This window comes from Triticum aestivum, chromosome 3D (assembly GCF_018294505.1).
Source record: "Triticum aestivum cultivar Chinese Spring chromosome 3D, IWGSC CS RefSeq v2.1, whole genome shotgun sequence".
NCBI classification, from domain to species: Eukaryota; Viridiplantae; Streptophyta; class Magnoliopsida; order Poales; family Poaceae; genus Triticum; species Triticum aestivum.
In genome coordinates, this window is record NC_057802.1 from 421,568,703 (window position 1) to 421,586,652 (window position 17,950).

Sequence of the window (17,950 nt, forward strand, 5' to 3'; positions counted from 1 at the left end):
TTGAGCCTTTTTAGTGAAATCAACAATGCAAAGATCACCTCTATGTATACCGGTAAAGACCATTTTACGATTGTCTCTACGAAACACTTGGCAATCTACCTCAGTAAATAGGACATTGAAACCGAAATCAGCAAGTCTAGATACTGAAAGTAAATTGTACCCAAGAGATTCAACGAGCATGACATTTTGTATGGAGCTATCATGTGAGATGGCCACCTTACCGAGGGCAACCACCTTACCCTTTGAGTTATCACCAAAGGTGACATACTTTCGAGGGCTGTCGTTTTCAGCAAGCTCACGGAACATATCTTTATCTCCGGTCATATGATCAGTACATCCACTATCAAGGACCCATTCCTTTCCTCCAGCCATGTAGCCGCGAAGATTTTCCATAAGACCAAAGTGTCTCATTGCATCATCAAGATCATAGTCACTATCATCATCATCCTCATCATAGTATCCATGTTCAACATCATCTTGTGATTGATCAACTCCTAGAGAGGGTAATTCATTAGATAAGTGATCATTCCTATGGTTATATTTATGAATTCTAATAGCTTCGGAAATGATATTGCTAATGATTCCAACATCTCCTTTGGCACGCATGAGATTTGTAAGCTCAAATAGACAATCACCAAAGCTAGGATCACTAGAATTCATCTTACTCAAGGCGGTAGATTTATGAAGGATTTCGTCTAAATTTTTCAAGGAATAATCTGGAAATCGTTCCTCAAGAAATCTCCATATAGTATAGGCACAATCAAGAGTAGGTAAATTAGCAATCAAATTTTTGGGCAATCCTCTAATGATAAGATTGATGGTTCTAAGATTGCGAATCATGTCAAGATCCTCTTCGGGTGTAGGATGAAAAGGATCAATATGAGGTGCACAAGGGCTAGTAATGTACTTGTTCAAATGATATTCATTGAAAATCTCAAGCATTTCATTTTTTTCCACTCATAGAAAAACTCTCCATCGAGAATAGGCACTCTACGTCTAAGACTCCCCAAAGTAGACACATCCATCTTCCTCCAAAGGTGTTTAAACCAAGGCAATGGAGACCAAAGCTCTGATACCAATTGAAAGGATCGAGAAGAGGTGTCTAGAGGAGGGTGAATAGACTCTAATCAAGAAAAGTTACAGTTTTTAATTTCTCTTAAGTTGATGTGGAGTTTTAGCACAAGTTTAAACATTCACAATACATATCAAGCAAGCATGCAAGCATACAAAGAGTATATGAGCAGCGGAAAGTAAAGCATGCAAGTTGCAAGAATGTAAAGAGAAGGGATTGGAGTGTGCAAACGCAATTTGGAGACACGGAGTTTTTTATCCGTGGTTCCGATAGGTGGTGCTATCGTACATCCACGTTGATGGGGACTTCAACCCACGAAGGGTAACGGTTGTGCGAGTCCACGGAGGGCTCCACCCACGAAGGGTCCACGAAGAAGCAACCTTGTCTATCCCACCATGGTCGTCGCCCATGAAGGACTTGCCTCACTAGGGTAGATCTTCACGAAGTAGGCGATCTCCTTGCCCTTACAAACTCCTTGTTTCAACTCCATAATCTTGACGGAGGCTCCCAAGTGGCACCTAGCCAATCTAGGAGACACCACTCTCCAAGAAGTAACAAATGGTGTGTTGATGATGAACTCCTTGCTCTTGTGCTTCAAATGATAGTCTCCCCAACGCTCAACTCTCTCTCATAGGATTAGATTTGGTAGAAAGAAGATTTGAGTGGAAAGCAACTTGGGGAAGGCTAGAGATCAAGATTTATGTGGTTGGAATGGAATATCTTGACCTCAACACAAGTGTAGGTGGTTCTCTCTCAGAAAATATGTGTTGGAAGTGTAGGTATGTTCTGATGGCTCTCTCCACGAATGAAGAGTGGGTGGAGGGGTATATATAGCCTCCACACAAAATCTAACCGTTACACATAAATCACCAAACTCGGTGGGACCAATTCAGAGAACTCGGTCAGACCGATTTGGTTCATAATGTGACCGTTAGGCATTTCGGTGGGACCGACTGGATCAACTCGGCGGGACCGATGTGCTAGGGTTAGGGTAAATCCAAAACTCGGTTTGACCGATTACTCAAACTCGGTGGGACCGATTTGGGTAATAAGCGAAACAGAGAGTTGGCCAAGCAAACTCGGTGGGGTCGATTGCATATCTCGGTGGGACCGAAAATATTGCAATAGGCAACAGAGAGTTTGCAAGCCCATCTCGGTGAGACCGAGATCCCATCGGTGAGACTGAACTGATTAGGGTTTCTGGCAGTGGCTATGTCAAGTGAACTCGGTGGCGCCGGATAGATCAAATTGGTGGGGCCGAGTTTGACTTTTGGTTTGGGACATATTTGGAAGTGAGGAAGTGGTTGAGGGCTTTGGAGCATATCACTAAGCACTTTGAGCAAGCAAGCCATTAAGCAACACCTTATCCCTTCTTAATAGTATTGGCTTTCCTATGGACTCAATGTGATCTTGGATCACTAAAATAGAAAATGTAGAGTCCTGAGCTTTGAGCTTGAACCAATCCTTTGTCCTTAGCATATTGAAGGGGTTCCACATCCTCTAGTCCATGTCACTCCATTGTTGAACTTATCTGAAACATACTAGGTAGAAACATTAGTCCAACAAGAGATATGTTGACATTAATTACCAATATCACCCAGGGAGCACTTGTGCTTTCATGGGGCTCCGCCACTGCAACACCAACGACGCTCGTCGCTACTTCCTCCGGCCGTCGTCGTGTTCGGGCTCATGCTCCTTGGCGGCGAGGGCCTTGGCCGCGGCGGCCTTGTGGGCAAGGGGCGCTGCGCCGGAGGAGGAGGAGCGGTGGAAGAGGAGTGCGACACCGCAGCCGACGAGTACGGGGACGGAGGTGGTAGGTTGGCGAAGTTCACCGAAGCACGTTACCAGCAGGGAGAGGTCCACGGCGAGGTGGCAGGGAAGTTCGCCGGAGGGTCAGCGACGACAGGAATCTCCGTGCAATGGGCGCTGCACTTGGTCTGCTCGACAGCTGCCATTGTGGCTGTACTTGGACGGCTGTAGATAGTGCAACCGAACGTCCGTGTGTGTTTTTGGAAAATCTGTACTTGGACGGCTGTAGATGCTGCCGAAGTTTGGTTTCAGGTGTCTTCACAAATTCTGGCATAACCTGCATAGAACTTTCCTCACTTAATGCTTCCAATTTATGTGTGCTACTATGCACTGCATGTGTTTGTGTTAATGCGTAAGTGTGTGAGCACTCTTGTACGTTCTCATAGCTTTGGAGAAAACAAAGTACGGGTAGTTTTAGCCATGGAGCCGCCACATGCTGCATGCCTCTGCTGGTTTGCCATGTTCCTCGTGGAGGAAAACAACAGCAAAGGCGCTGGCATGGCCAGCGGGGATGCCGCCACCTCTCCCCGGGGCTCACCGGCAACGGCCCCAGGATCTTGCTGGAATACTGGTCAAGCGCAACACCCTACTTCCCAACACATACAAACCCAGACAGAAGTTCAAATGTAAATTTGTGATGCCATCTTGTTCATGCTCACTGTTGTAGTAGCAGAGAGACCAACTATGTTCCTGCTCCATCGTTTATTTCTCCGATTTATTTCTCTGACCATTTTCCCAACGTCTGAATGCTTTCCTCACAGGATCTAGAGAACAAAAGAACAACTCTGCTCCTGCTCCATCTACCTGGCCGTTGTAGTTTCTCTTTCATCCAATTATTATGTGTTACTTGTGCGCATGTGTTCGACCAAAAGAATAATAGAATATATGAAGAGAGCACATGCGGTGGTAAATGGGTAGGGGGAAGTCAAAATCCGTTATTTTTCCCGTGGATTTTTTAAAACCACCATTTCTATGCAAAAAAATTGTACATAAAAAAACTCTATGGAAAATCCCTGCTTCTAATGTTCTTGTCACTTGTTTTGCAGATGCACATCATGAAGTCCAAATCTAAAAAATGGAGCAGTGCGATGGTTATAAAAAAATCAGATTTTCCTCATTATTAAGGAATAAAAACAAGAAGCTCAATTATAAAAATTAGTTCAATTACATGTTTTAAAATGGCTAAAAATGACGTCCGACCTTCAATTAAGTTCATATTTCAGAAATTCTTAAGTTCACGTGTAGCACATACTGAAAAAATTCATCTATGAACAAAAAACGGACCGCCTAGGCCATTTCATCGACGGCAAAAAAGCCTAAAAATGCCCCGAGACAAAAAAAAACAAAACTTCAAATGATATAAAATAGTAAGTTCGTAGAAAGTGGACAAAAACATAATTTTGTTTTGTAAGTTTAACCATTTCTAAAAAAATACCTTGAAGTTCCAATTTAAATAATAGGGCGGTTCAATGTTTATTACAAACCTGTGATTTTCCCCGTTACCATAGAATAAACCAAGAAGTTCGAAAATAAAAAATGTTGCAGTTTGAAAAGTTTATAAAAAATGGTGTTTCTACATTTTACAAAAAAAATTGGAGAAGTTCAATTTTATATTGCGGGACGTCCGACCTACAACTACATGTTTTAAAATGGCAAAAAATGACGCCCAACCTTCAATTGTGTGTAATTCGACGTATACACAAAAATGCGACAGAAGTTCATAGTGAAAACAACGAGAAGTTCAGGTAAGAATAAAAGTATAGAAAAATAAAAGCTTAAAAGGTTTTGTTGAAAGAAGTTCAAGTGCTTTGTCCGGAGAAGTTCAAAATTTCTTGCGAGAGAGGTTCACCTTGTATTTCCATGTTCGATTTTTTCCGTATAAAAATTGAATACAATTATTTACTCAAAATAAAAAAAGGTGAAGTTCAAATTGAAATAACATAGAAGTCAGAGTTTATTAAAATCTAGGATTTACTTGTTCAAAAAATAAAAAACACAACGCCATTTTTTGCACTTTTAAAAACAACTCATAAACGAAAAAAATGGTTGCTAGAAGTTCAAGTGCTCAATGATGAAAAGTTCAAAAAATTCTTATGAGAGAGGTTCATCGTGTATTTAGATGTCCAAAAGACATAAAAAAATATGTTGTTTTTGTGTTTTAAAATAATTTTCTCAAACCAGAGAGAAGTTCAAAGTGATAACAACCGTAAGTTCACGTACTACATGGTGTGTATTTCATATAAGAAAAATACAATAAAGTGAAACAGAGTGAAGTTCAAACAGACATGCCCCAGAAGTTCAACTACTTCACGCAGTGCAAAAAATAGCACGTCAAAAACAGAGTAAAGTTCAAACAGACATGCCCTAGAAGTTCAACTACTTCACTCAGTGCATTTACATTCGCGATAAAGGTAGAAATCATGATCTCGTCATTTTCTATTTTACTTCAAAATGGCAGGAATATCATTTGTGTAAGTTCAAGTCCTCGGTCGGAGAAATTTAAAAAAATATTGTGAGAGAGGTTTGTACAAAAATAATATCATTTGTGTAACATTGACGAAATGGATGAGAAAATTACAAATGAAAATAGGTCACAGAAGTTCAACGTGAAAACAGCAGGAAGTTCACCAACTACACTGAATGAATTTCAGATGAAAAACTTTCAAAATCGTCGCGAGTATGAAAAAATGATCAGCGCGGGAAAGTTGCGTGTTTACAGCAGCTTTCCATCGGTATATCACTTGCTCAATTACGATGAGCGGATGGAGAGCTAGAGCAAAAAAAGCACGTGAAAAACAGAGTGAAGTTCAAGTAGACATGCAGAGAAGTTCAAGTTCTTCACGTGGTGCATTTTCGAAGAATCTGTTTCGCGATAAAGGCAGAACAAATGATCTCGCCGTTTTCCAAATTACTTGAAAACGGCTAGGAATCAGAAAAAACCATCAACATGAAAAAGTTTCGCATTTTCCGTAGTTTTCAGCGGTATATTATTTGCCCCATTCCGATAAAGTTTGTAGAAATTATGGCGAAAATACGTTTTTATCCATTTTCAATATTTACTTAAAACATAAGGAATTAGGAGAAACAGTATATACCAAAAAGTTTCGCATTTCCTCAAGCTTTCCAACGCCATATCATTTTTTGCATTCGGACATACGGTTAAAAAATTTGCTCAAAAATACGAACTCGGTGGAACTTATATCGTTTTCTAAATTACTTTAAACCATTCAAAATTAGAAAAAACATTTAACATGAAGAAGTAGCGCATTTTTATAAGCTTTCCAACGCCATGTTATTTGCCTCAATTGGATTAGCCGTTTAGAAATGGCATCGAAAATACGAACTCGGCTGTTCGGTCTGCGAAATTCTACGATTTTCCAAAATACTCTTTATCCATAGGGAATTAGAGAAAACTTTCAACAGGTGGAAGGGCGGTTTTGCAATAGCTTTCCAACGCCATACTATTTGCCTCATTCTTAGAAATGCGATCGAAAATATGATTCACGTTTTTTGTGTGAAGAAAAAACGGTTTTCAAAACTGCTCTTAAACATCTTACATTTTGCCAAAAAATTAAGTTGGGTCATGATACTCGTGTCCATAACTTTCCAACGGTATATCACGAGCCTCATTTGGTCAATGTTTGCGGAAGTTCAACCTAGCACTGTGGGAAGTTCAACGTATTGGTGTCTGGGTAGGTCAGGTTGTGATCAGAATTATATATATATATATATATATATATATATATATATATATATATATATATATATATATATATTGTTCTATATGCAATCCCATCGCACAACACACACATCCTGTTAAATTGAACTGTTTCTGTTCTCTTGGCTCAACGCAAATAGTTCATCCGAGTGAACCGTATGCCGTATATCGCACACACCTTGATCTGGCTGACCGTTTCTTTTGTGTTGCCTAATCACAAACAGTTCATCCAAGTGAACCGTATGCCGTATATCGCACACACCTTGATCTGGCTGACCATTTCTTTTGTGTTGCCTAATCACAAACAGTTCATCCAAATGAACTGTATGCTGTATATCGCACACACCTTCATCTGGCTACCGTTTCTGTTCTTCTGCCTCATCGCAAACAGTTCATTGAACCGAACCGTATGCCCCTCATCACACACACAACTAAATTTTGAACCGTGTTTGATGCATCCGTTATCGCAAATGTTTTGCATATTTTTTTGTGGTTTTTACATCACCGTTTGCGATTATTGCATCGCACACAGTTTCGTCGAAGGGTCTCTGATCATAGTGTCGCGTTAGCAGCATCCTGCAGTAGTGTTTGCTTGTTTTGATATTTTGTTTCCTTATAAAATGCCTATTCATAGGAAGTATGTTAGACTTAAATGTGATCTTCACATGCTATATGATTCTCTCTTTACGCTTCAATTCTTGTCTTTCATGCGAGCATTATTAAAATTATCAATGCCTAGCTTAGAGGCTTTAAAGAAAAGCGCTTGACAACCCAATATATTTTCTTTTCTGTTTTATGTAAGTACACAAGTATGCTACTGTTATGATTGTGTTTTAGTGTTTTAGTTAGATTTTGTGACAATCAAAACCTTTGGGATGATTTGGGTGATAGTTGCTTTGATTCTGTGCATTAACAAAAACTTTTGCGTCCAGTAGCAGCAGAATTGTTAAATTTTTTGGAGCACGATAAAATTCTAAAAAATTTAAACATGGTTGATATAGAAATTTCCCACGTTTTCCTAAATTTTCAGAATTGTTGGAGTTACAGAAGTATGGTCAATGTTCAAATTGCTACAGATTGTTCTGTTTTTGACAGATTTTGTTTTTGATGCATTGTTTCGCCTGTTTTGATGAAATTATGGATTATATAGGGGGGTATAAGCCATGGAGTAGTTAGAATACAATAGCTATAATGAACAAATAAAATATGAATGGGTTTGCAACAGTACTTAAAGTAGTGATTTGCTTTATTATACTAGCGGATCTCACGAGGTTTTGTTGAGTTTTGTGTGATTGAAGTTTTCAAGTTTTGGGTGAGATCACAATGGATGAAGGAATAAGGAGTGGCAAGATCCTAAACTTGTGGATGCCCGAGGCACTCCAAGGTAATATTCAAGGACTCCCAAGCAACTAAGCTTGGGGGTGCCCCGGAAGGCATCCCCTCTTTCTTCTAATGACCATCGGTAATTTTACTTGGAGCTATATATTTTTTTGTCACATATCATTAGTTTGTATTGGAGTGTCATGTATTATATGAGTCTTTGCTTTGTTTGTCTTTTCTGTCAATTGCCCAACAGTAATTTGTTTATCCACCGTATGCTATTTTTATGAAAAAAGCCTCTAGTGAAAACTATGCCCCCCGGGCCTATCTTTTATCATATATTAAAACTAAAAATACCTTGCTGCAATTTTCCTTTATTTATTTTATTTTGTACTTTTCCGATCTATTTATCAAAAACTATACAATTTAATCCTGCTGGTAACTGTCAAGGGATTGACAACCCCTTGTTCGCATTGGGTTCAAGTATTTGTTGTTTGGGTGCAGATGTTGTTCACTAATCGTTGCTTGGTTCTCCAACTACATTGATAACCTTGGTTTCACAACTGAGGGGAATACTTATCCTCTCCTCTTTGGGGAAATCCCAACGCAGCTCACAAGTAGCAGTTGCGCGTAGCGCGCGGGAGGAGGAGGAGGCGGAGCAACACCGTCGATCTCTAGCCGAGCTCGACGACGTCCTCCTCGAGAAGGGGCTCGCGAAGGAGTAGGAGTTCGTCAACAACCAAGAGGCATGGTGCCGCGAAGCCAAGGCGCAGGACGACATCAACGTCGACCTTATTTCCTCCAACGACGACTGAGCTCCTCCGCCGTTGCAGCATCGCCGCTGCACCCGCAGGGCTCCGGTGAGCCCCATTTTGGCCAGTTTAGGGTTAGGGTAGGCCGGCGCGCAATATGTAAATCGATGAACTATATGTATGTATGAATGACCATCTCTATTATATATATGTATGAGTGATCATCTCTATTGTTTCTTGTTCATTCCTCGCGCGAAACATTTTTTCAAAATTTTATAGCTTCATATAAAGTTTCTGCTCAGCCGCAGCCAAATTCGTCCCTTATAAGAGGGAAAACGCGAACCATAAACCCCTTATAAGGGCTAGCCTTATAAGGGGTCTGCTAGAGATGCTCTTAGGGTCGCTAGGCACGTAGAATAGGGGCGGCAAAACTCCATGGCCATGGGATACCTTTTCCATTTTAGATGTTTGTAAATGCAACCTTGTGATCCAAGAATCTTGTCCCAAAGTGCATGAATTGTGCATGCCTGCGTCTAAAAGCTACACTGCTCCCCAAGCAACTCGCACTGTTGAGCCCATGTCCGCTACCATTTTTTGAATACCAAACAGGACCAACACATGGCTTGATATCGCCGAAGCGTACTAGTAGCAACAGACTTTCCCCAGTTATAATTTGAGAATTTGGATACTCACTTGAGGATGTGTTCCGAAAAAACAAGATACTCACTTGAGGCATTTGTAGTCTAGTTGTGTTCCTTTCTTATGAAAGGCGAAAGGTGGCATGACCGCGGACAACACGGAAAATAGCAAAATAAAGTAATTAGAGCATTCATAGTTGGACTTGGCAAATCAGGCCTCCTATATGCATCCGGACGCGTCCGCGGACAATGCCCGCCGGCCCCTTATATGCTGCGGCACACATTCACATGCCTCAAATGCCAATTGTCAAATCCATGCAATTCATATACGTCGATTATACAATACAAATTGTCTGAATTCAACAGTTCGAAACAAAGCAAAGAAAATCATAGTTCAACAAATCGGACATGCCAAAATAAAATCAATGTCCGAACATGAGGGATGCATGCTTGTTGGATCACTGGTCGGGCGCCATCCATGTTGCCTGCTTTGAGCCCGGGTGGACTGCATTTTGCTTGTCCTACTCCTCCTGCATCCTGGCCGCGTGATCTGCTGCCGTCCTCGCCGCCTCATACTCCCTACGGGCGTTGGTCTCCTTCTTCTTGTCCACAAATCACTTCTTTGCATGCTCATCCAAGAGGGTTTCGTCCGCCAACATGATCTTCGCATCCTCCGCGTCCTGTGTGAGTTGCAACCTCTCCTTCTCAAGCTTAATCTCTCCAATGTCTAGGCCTTCTCGAGTTCCCATTTGATCGCCGCCTCTTGCTTCTCCACTCGATCTTCTCCCTCTCCATTTTTAGATTTTTCTCCACCCTCTTTCCGTCCCACTCCATCCTCTCCTTTTGCGCATCCAACATGAACTTGTACCTCTCCTCTTTCTTGTTCTCCCTTACCCAAAAAATGCATGTTTATGTGGATGACATTTTTGTAGCCGCGGCATCACGGGAGGACCGTGCCTTCTCTCATTTGTTTCCCTTGACTTGTCGGTTATCTTTTGGCACGGTGGCTCTTCCATTCATGATGACAACATCGTCCGACCCAATTGATTGGTGGGAGCTTGAGCCATCATTCCTCTTCTTGCCGGCCATGAGATCGGCCACAAGTTGTGTCCACTTCTGCTTGCCATTCAATATGATCCAATAATGGCTAAAAGCAAATGGCTTCTTCTCCACCTCGTGATACAAAGTGGTCGCCACCGCTGTCTAGCAAACAACATATGTATGAGCATGAGAATGCAAACACAAGAAGCAATGACGACAGGATGAAGCAATTGAGCTTACGTGAGTTGCCACTCCCATCCCACTTTGAGGGCGTTTGCTCACTTGTGAGTAGTAGCCGGCGTACTTGTTCACTTCCCCTTGAATGATCCCCCATCAATGTTGTAGATATGCCACATTGCGGATGGTCACGATAGGATGCAGCTCCACATACTCCTTTTGTTCGTGATACTCCTTCCAAATCTTATCTCAATACTTGTTCCTCTTTTGCTCGGTGCCGCATATTGGATCCATTGTTGTGGCCAACCAAGCTTTGACCAACTCCTCAAATCTTGATAATTCTGGACCTCTTGCCTTCGTTGTCTTGCTCTTCTTCTTCTTCTTCTTGCTCGGATTGGGATCGGAGTCCCAACTTCAACTGCGGTGCCCTCCAATTCATACTCCATTTCGGTCGGATCTTCATTGGCATTGATCATGTTTGACAAGAACGCCTCCTACATGATCATGGTTTGCAAGCATTCATCATGTGCAAAAATGAACTAGTGGTCTATGCAAAGCATTGAACATGTCGTATACAACTTTGACTGGACAGGAGAAAACAAAACATACTGACACTTGTTCTGTCATTTTGTCAAACATGTCGAGGGCAGCCCACGCGCCGCTGGTGCCCGTGCTCACCCGCGCCCAAACGAGCTGCGGTGAGTCACATACGTCGATCGTTGGCATCTCCGTGGGTGGAAAGCTCTCCAGAATGGCCAAGCCGGCCGTCGAATCCTCCTCTGTCCCAACGGGGTCGGACGATGTAATCCGCGTCGACGCTCGGATGAAAGGGATGCGGGGTTTCGGGCGTGGCGGGGGAAACAACTGCTCGACCATGTCCGCACGTCCCTGCGACGTTGCCGCCGCCCCCCTCCCGCTGCCGGCATCGCCGCATCTTCCGGGCGACGTTCTTCGCCTTGCAAGATGATGTCAAGTACACAACTTATGCTTGTAGACTCGTGTTGGGCCTCCAAGCGCAGAGCTTTGTAGGACAGTAGCAATTTTCCCTCAAGTGCATGACCTAAGGTTTATCAATTCGTGGGAGGCGTAGGATGAAGATGGTCTCTTTCAAACAACCCCGCAATCAAATACAAGAAATATCTTGTGTCCCCAACACACCCAGTATAATGGCAAATTATATAGGTGCACTAGTTCGACGAAAAGATGGTGATACAAGTGTAGTATGGATAGTAGATGTAGGTTTTTGTAATCTGAAAATAAAATAAAAACAACAAGGTAGCAAGTAACAAAAATGAGCACAAACGGTATTGCAATGCTTGAAAACAAGGCCTAGGGTTCATACTTTCACTAGTGCAATCTCTCAACAGTGCTAACATAACTGAATCATATAGCAATCTCTCAATGTGCGACAAAGAGTCACTCCAAAGTTCTTATCTAGCGGAGAATATAAGATGAAATTGTTTGTAGGGTACGAAACCACCTCAAAGTTATCATTTCTGATCAATCTATTGAGCTATTCCTATAAGTGTCACAAATAGCCCTAGAATTCGTACTAAAATAACACGATATGATACACATCAACCAACTCTAATGTCACCTAATTACTCTAATGTGACCACAAGTATCCGTGAGTTGATTATACGATATGCATCAAACAACTTCAGATTCATAATATTCAATCCAATACAAAGAACTTCAAAGAGTGCCCAAGATTTCTGCCGAAGAAAGTAGGACGAAAACGTGCATCAACCCATATGCATAGATTACCCCAATGTCACCTAGGGAATCCGCGAGTTGAGTGTCAAAACATACATCAAATGAATAAATAGAATACCCCATTGTCACCACGGGTATTCATATGCACGACATACATCAAGTGTTCACAAATCCAACAAATATTCCATCCGATAATAGTAAAAGGGTCTGTCTAGGACACATCTACTATGTCACATCTAAGCTGATGTCCACTCTATTTATGGTCTTTTTTTTTGTCCTAGTTTTTTTTTGTTTCTTGTTGCTGCATTATATATTTGTGGAAGTTTAGATGTAACATTCTTAAAAAACATTTAGATGTGAATTAGACAAACTGATAGTAAAACCTGAAAGGTAAAAACTCAATTTGTCACATATATATTAAGCACGTGGCCTGCAATCGTACATATAATATGCTTTCACGACCATCTGTCCCGTCGTGCTCAAAAGTTGCCGGAGAAGATAACCAATTCAACAGTAGCATGCACCCGCCTTTATAGTTTATAACCAACCAACGCGTATTAGTATCTGTATTGGTGCAACAATTAATTTATTTATACCTCGTGTACACACTACTGACCGACACTGCTAGCTCAACGGCTGTTCCGGCCGGTACCATGTTGGCCTCGCGAGAAAGGAAGGAACACTCCCCAGAGTTTCTTGGGGATGAAAACGTGCAACGACTCTTTGCTAGCTAGCTAGCGTTCCATGATCTCATGATCGCCTCCAGGAAACTTTGGTAGGTCGTACTATTTCGTACCGTACGTAGGCATGCCTGATGAGCGATCACATCTCGCTGTTGGCGACGTGTGCCGGGCGGCCGGGCCCGATTCTGTGGAACACCACCGGCAAGTGCTCATGCCGGCGGTGCCGACCCTGTCCCTTCCTCTGCCTGGCTGCCTGCCACTGCCAATGTATACATACCGATACCGATGCTGGGTTTCAAGGCATCCGATCATCACCTCACCTCCTGTCTTGCGCTGTGACCACCACCAACCGGATCGATGACCGGCCGACGGACGAAAGGGAACAGAACCACTTGGAAACAACAACGAGCGGTAGCCGGTAGGTCTGCTGACTCCTGTGGCTGGAGGGAGGGCTAGCGGATGCTCGGCAGCACTATCATGTGCGGTCTAGCGCAAAAGGGAAGGGAGATCGCCGTATCTTCCCGCGCGTGCATGCGTGGGATCGATGGAGGAGCATATGCCCATGCAACGTGACAGGCAGGCAGGAGGGCGCGCAACATACAAACCCTTGCTCTTATTACTATTTTCCATAGCCTACACGTACGGCCGGACCTGATCAAGCGTAAAATAACGAGGCGAATAATTCGGGCATGCAAGTGTGCTGCGTGCGGCTGACGTCAAAAGGCACAGAAAAGAAACATGCACGCGTATATATCTGCGTGTGCATAAACAAGCAGTGCATTCCTCCATTTCCATACCGACTACGGAGTAGACTAGAACGTACTACTGTATTATATATTGAGTTGCTTATCTTATATATCTGCTAAAGTCATTCTCTATGCCAATGCGGATTCATTTCGCTGTCCTTGATTTATTGCTGGACTATATCTTTATCAATATCGAGTATAGTTTTTATGTCTGGATTATGTACGTGATGTGCTTATCGTTGGTATTTCTACATCCCCACGTGTATCATGCCGCTTCTGCGTGCACTGTGCACGCAGCACAGCACATACAGCGCGCTGTCAAGCATCTTTGTGGGAAGCTAGGGGCCAATCAACCGATCAGACTTCCCTTTGCGATCTCTGCGCCACAGAGACTATCTCCATTATTTGGATACTCCCAATTTTCTTGGACAACTTGCACTCTTTCACATCACTAACTACTCCTCCTTGGCTAGTATACTACCACACAAAGTTTCCGCATTGTTGACTGGAAATGAAAAGGATATCTTGTGTTTTGAGTAAAGCAGCTGAGGTAGATTACCTAGATTAAAGCAAGTTAATTCAGATTGTTGGAAAAGAAGAGAGCAAAAGCTAGCAACCGGAACCGGAATGCAGAATTTGATAGGACAGTAGCCGTGAGATCCCAAACCGTTTCTCCAAGTGATGCTGATCTTATTCTTAGCAGAAATTCTCTGCTAAACCGGTGGTTGCTAGATACAAAAAACAGACTTCAGCAACAAATCCAGCACGTATTGTACATTGCCGATCGAGGGCAGGGAGACGAGCACAGAGGAAGAAAAGTTGGGAGAAAATAAGATCACCAACTCTCTACGGCTAAACCAAGAAACAAACGACTCTCCGGTCACCATATCTTGGCGTGGACGGCATCCTGTCCGGCGTCGCCGCCGTCGGCCTCGTCCCCGGCGATCTGATCGAGCACGAGGACGATCCCCATGGCGAAGGCCGCGTCGAAGCCGGCGCCCACCCGCAGCACGAACACGTCCCTGCCCATCACCACCCGCGCCGCCTCGTCCACCTTCCTCCTGATCTCCGCCACCACCGTCTCCTCCCCGTCGTCGCCCTTGGCCACCACGCGGCAGCAGCGCCGTCCGAAGGAGCCCTCGACGCGGAGCTCGGCGGCGGCCGCGGAGGCGGGGGAAGGGAGGAGCTCGACGACGGCGCCGCGCCCGGCGCCGCCGAGAATGGAGGACCTCCGGGCGGAGAAGAGGGACTTCTGGCCGTCGGCGCGGGCGCCGAGGAAGCCCTCCCAGCGCTGGTGCAGGGACGGGCGGCGGCGGCGCACGGTGAGGAGGGGCTCGCCGGCGGGGCCGAGCAGCGCGAGCTCGCCCGGGGAGGCGGCGCCCCCGCCGTGGCCGCGGCCGTAGGTGTCGGCGCGGAAGGCGAGGCCGCCGGTGCGGTTGTCGTAGGCCGCGAAGCCGTCGCCGGGGGAGAAGTGGGAGGTCTTGCGCACCGTGAGCAGCCGCTCCTTGAGGTCGCAGTACTCCTCGCCCACGACCGCCATTGCTGTCTTGCTGCTGCCTCTCCCTCTGCGCGGTCGCGTGCTGCCTGTGCTCGAAGGCCGGGGCGCGCGCTCTCGTTGCTTGCTTGCTTTCTTTGGTAAGGTTCGGGAGCTCGAGGCTCCGAGGTCCACGATATATAGAAGGAGACCGCACGCTCCGCGTTGGCGTTCAGTTCAGTAGGGATGAAGTGAGAAAACGGTCGGTGTAGATTCGAAGGTGGTGGGGATCAGAGTGTTGATGTCGCAACGCCTTCGTCCTTCCGGAGGTGCATGCACTCGGTCCATTGGACGGGCCTTGTGAACAACTTAAAAAGGTGGATAAAGGAGTGTGAGTATATTGCAACGGATTTGTTAATTTCGTGCTGACTGAAATTGAATTCACCGACAATTGTTTTTTTTTTCTGGAAATAATCTGGTCTTCTTTGATGCCGGTGAGTGTGAGTCGGATCCCGCCATGGCGCTGGGTGGGATCTCAAGCTGTTGAGCACATGGCGGAGCCGAGGGCGTGGCAAGACGTAATTTGAGCCGGAGCCAACAATGACACCGGCCTAGCATTGTTGGTGGGGGCGGGGCAGTTTTAAACTTGAGATGGGTCAGGGTTTAGATTAGGGTTTGAGACGAAGGAGTCATCGGTAAACTGGGGATGGTTTAACGAATTGTTTGAACAAGCGACGGTGGCCACCAAACTAGATGGTATGGAGCCGACGAAACGGAGGAATAAGAGCGAGGATGACTAAAGAAATCTCAAGAGACTAATTTGATGTCCTACATATTAATATATTAGCATATTGCAACAGATTTGTTAATTTTGTGTAAACTAAAATTGAATTCACCAACAATCGGGTTTTTTGTTGTTGGAAACAATCTCCTCTTCTCTCACTCATCTTCTTCGGTACCGGTGAATACGAGTTGTGGCCCACCATGACACCGGTCAGGCGACAACTTGTAATCACTAGCAGTCGTTGAGGACTTGGAAGCAATCTCCTCTTCTCTCTCTCTCTCTCTCATCTTCCTTGATATTGGTGAGCACGAGTTGGAGCCCGCCACGACACCAGGCAGGAGATCGAGCCGTTGAGGGCATGGCGGTGTCAAAGCAAGGCAAGATTTAATTTGAGCCAGTGGCATCTGTGCACGGTGTCACAAACACAAATGTTGTTGGTAGAGTCAAGGCAGAATCAAAAGTGAGACGAGTTAGAGGTTCAGATTAGGGTCGAAGATGTCATTGATGGCGGAAGATGGTTTAAGGGGATGATTGAGCATGTACGGTGGTGATGGCCACCAAACTTGATGGTGCGAATCTCACGAAACGGAGGAATAAAGACAGACTAGGGGAATCGTACGAGTCAATTTCAATATTCTAAATGTTAATGTATTTTTTATAACTTGATCAACTAGAAAAGGTCTACTTTAGAACAAAACATTGACTTAGAATGGAGGGGGTAGCGTCGTAGCCACTCATGGCGATTTGTATTGCTTCTTGGCATTTCTCATATGAAATGAGATACGTCTTATAGGGTGTATTCTAGAAAATTGCTCAACACACGATAGTAATCAAATGGCATAACTACAAAAAATATTAGGTATGCTCAAAAAAAATATTAGGTTGTATCTCACGAAGCATTTTTCTCCCTGTCTCCCTTCCGTGAAATCCTAGGAGCTAGGGCAGCGGCGGTCAGGGGCGGATCCAGACTGAAAATTACCCGGTGTCCACATAGAAAAACACATGTCTACATGTCAAACAATTTAATGACCTACACATTAAATCAGTAGATTACATTAAGCAAGTGCAAATTGCACCCGGTGTCAGTGACACCGGCTAGCTATACGTAGCTCCGCCCCTGGCGGCGGTGATCTAGCTCCTCCCCGATGAGATCACGGGCCTCTCACTCCCTCTGTCCGCCACTTCAGTGACGAGAGGGGCGGGGACCCTGTTTGTTTCAGACATATGGTGGTAGGGTGAGGTATTTAGATTATGTTTTGGTCCTTAGTCGTCGGCGGTGAGATGGTTTATCCTCTCCAAGGCTCGCCCTTGCCGTGATGGTGCTTCTTGGTATCGTTTGAAGGCGTAGGTGGATAGTTTGTCATAAGATTAGGTTTTTCGGGTCGGGTTTTTCTTCCGCATGTTCGCCTCGGTGGCGCTGTCGAACGGATGGCGCACAAGTGGCACTCTCTAGCCAACACCCAACAAGTGGCGGTGCAAACACTGAACCCGGACGAACGTACGAGTACGACAGGAGTACGATCGAGGTCCGTTCCCAGCTAGCCGGCGCAGCCACGTCCACAGCCCTAGGCACCTAGCAAGCCAATAATTCCCATTCCCATGCCGGCTAGGCCGCGAGGCCGACGACGACTTGGCGCAACGCACGGCAACCACGGTGTCCGGCGTATGGCGCGGACTGCGCGTGAGAGTTAATTACGCCGCCGGATTGTTTCCTCGGATCGCAGCAAACGTATAGACGGACAGAGCACCGCATGGGGCAATGGAGTACGCTACGTGAACGTGATGACGCGTACATCTTGGGCGCCTCGTACGTGCACATGGGTGGACCTAACAGAAGGGCCGACCGATCAAGTTGACGTTTCCGGTTCGATGTACGGCGTGCCATACATACACCGAACTCGGGGAAATGGGAGTCTTGGCACGGGGGGCAGCTGATCTTGCCGTCCTGCGTCGATGGATCGAGCACGGCGTACGTCCTCGATCAAGGATAAGCTGACGCCCCCGCAAAAAAAAAAAGATA

General features: G+C 44.8%; 1 protein-coding gene across 1 annotated transcript; it reads right to left on the minus strand.

Annotated features, from left to right (window-relative positions):
* Positions 1-14,341: 14,341 nt before the first annotated feature.
* On the minus strand, positions 14,342-15,389 carry LOC123074816 (protein LURP-one-related 5). The gene has a single exon (XM_044497558.1). The coding sequence runs from the start codon at positions 15,210-15,212 to the stop codon at positions 14,553-14,555; it is 660 nt and encodes a 219-aa protein (XP_044353493.1). The 5' UTR covers positions 15,213-15,389; the 3' UTR covers positions 14,342-14,552.
* Between the last annotated feature and the right edge of the window lie 2,561 nt (positions 15,390-17,950).

What these genes read in the sequence shown, in the direction of transcription:
- LOC123074816 (XM_044497558.1), bottom strand. Translation starts at nt 15,212, where the DNA reads ATGGCGGTCGTGGGCGAGGAGTACTGCGACCTCAAGGAGCGGCTGCTC.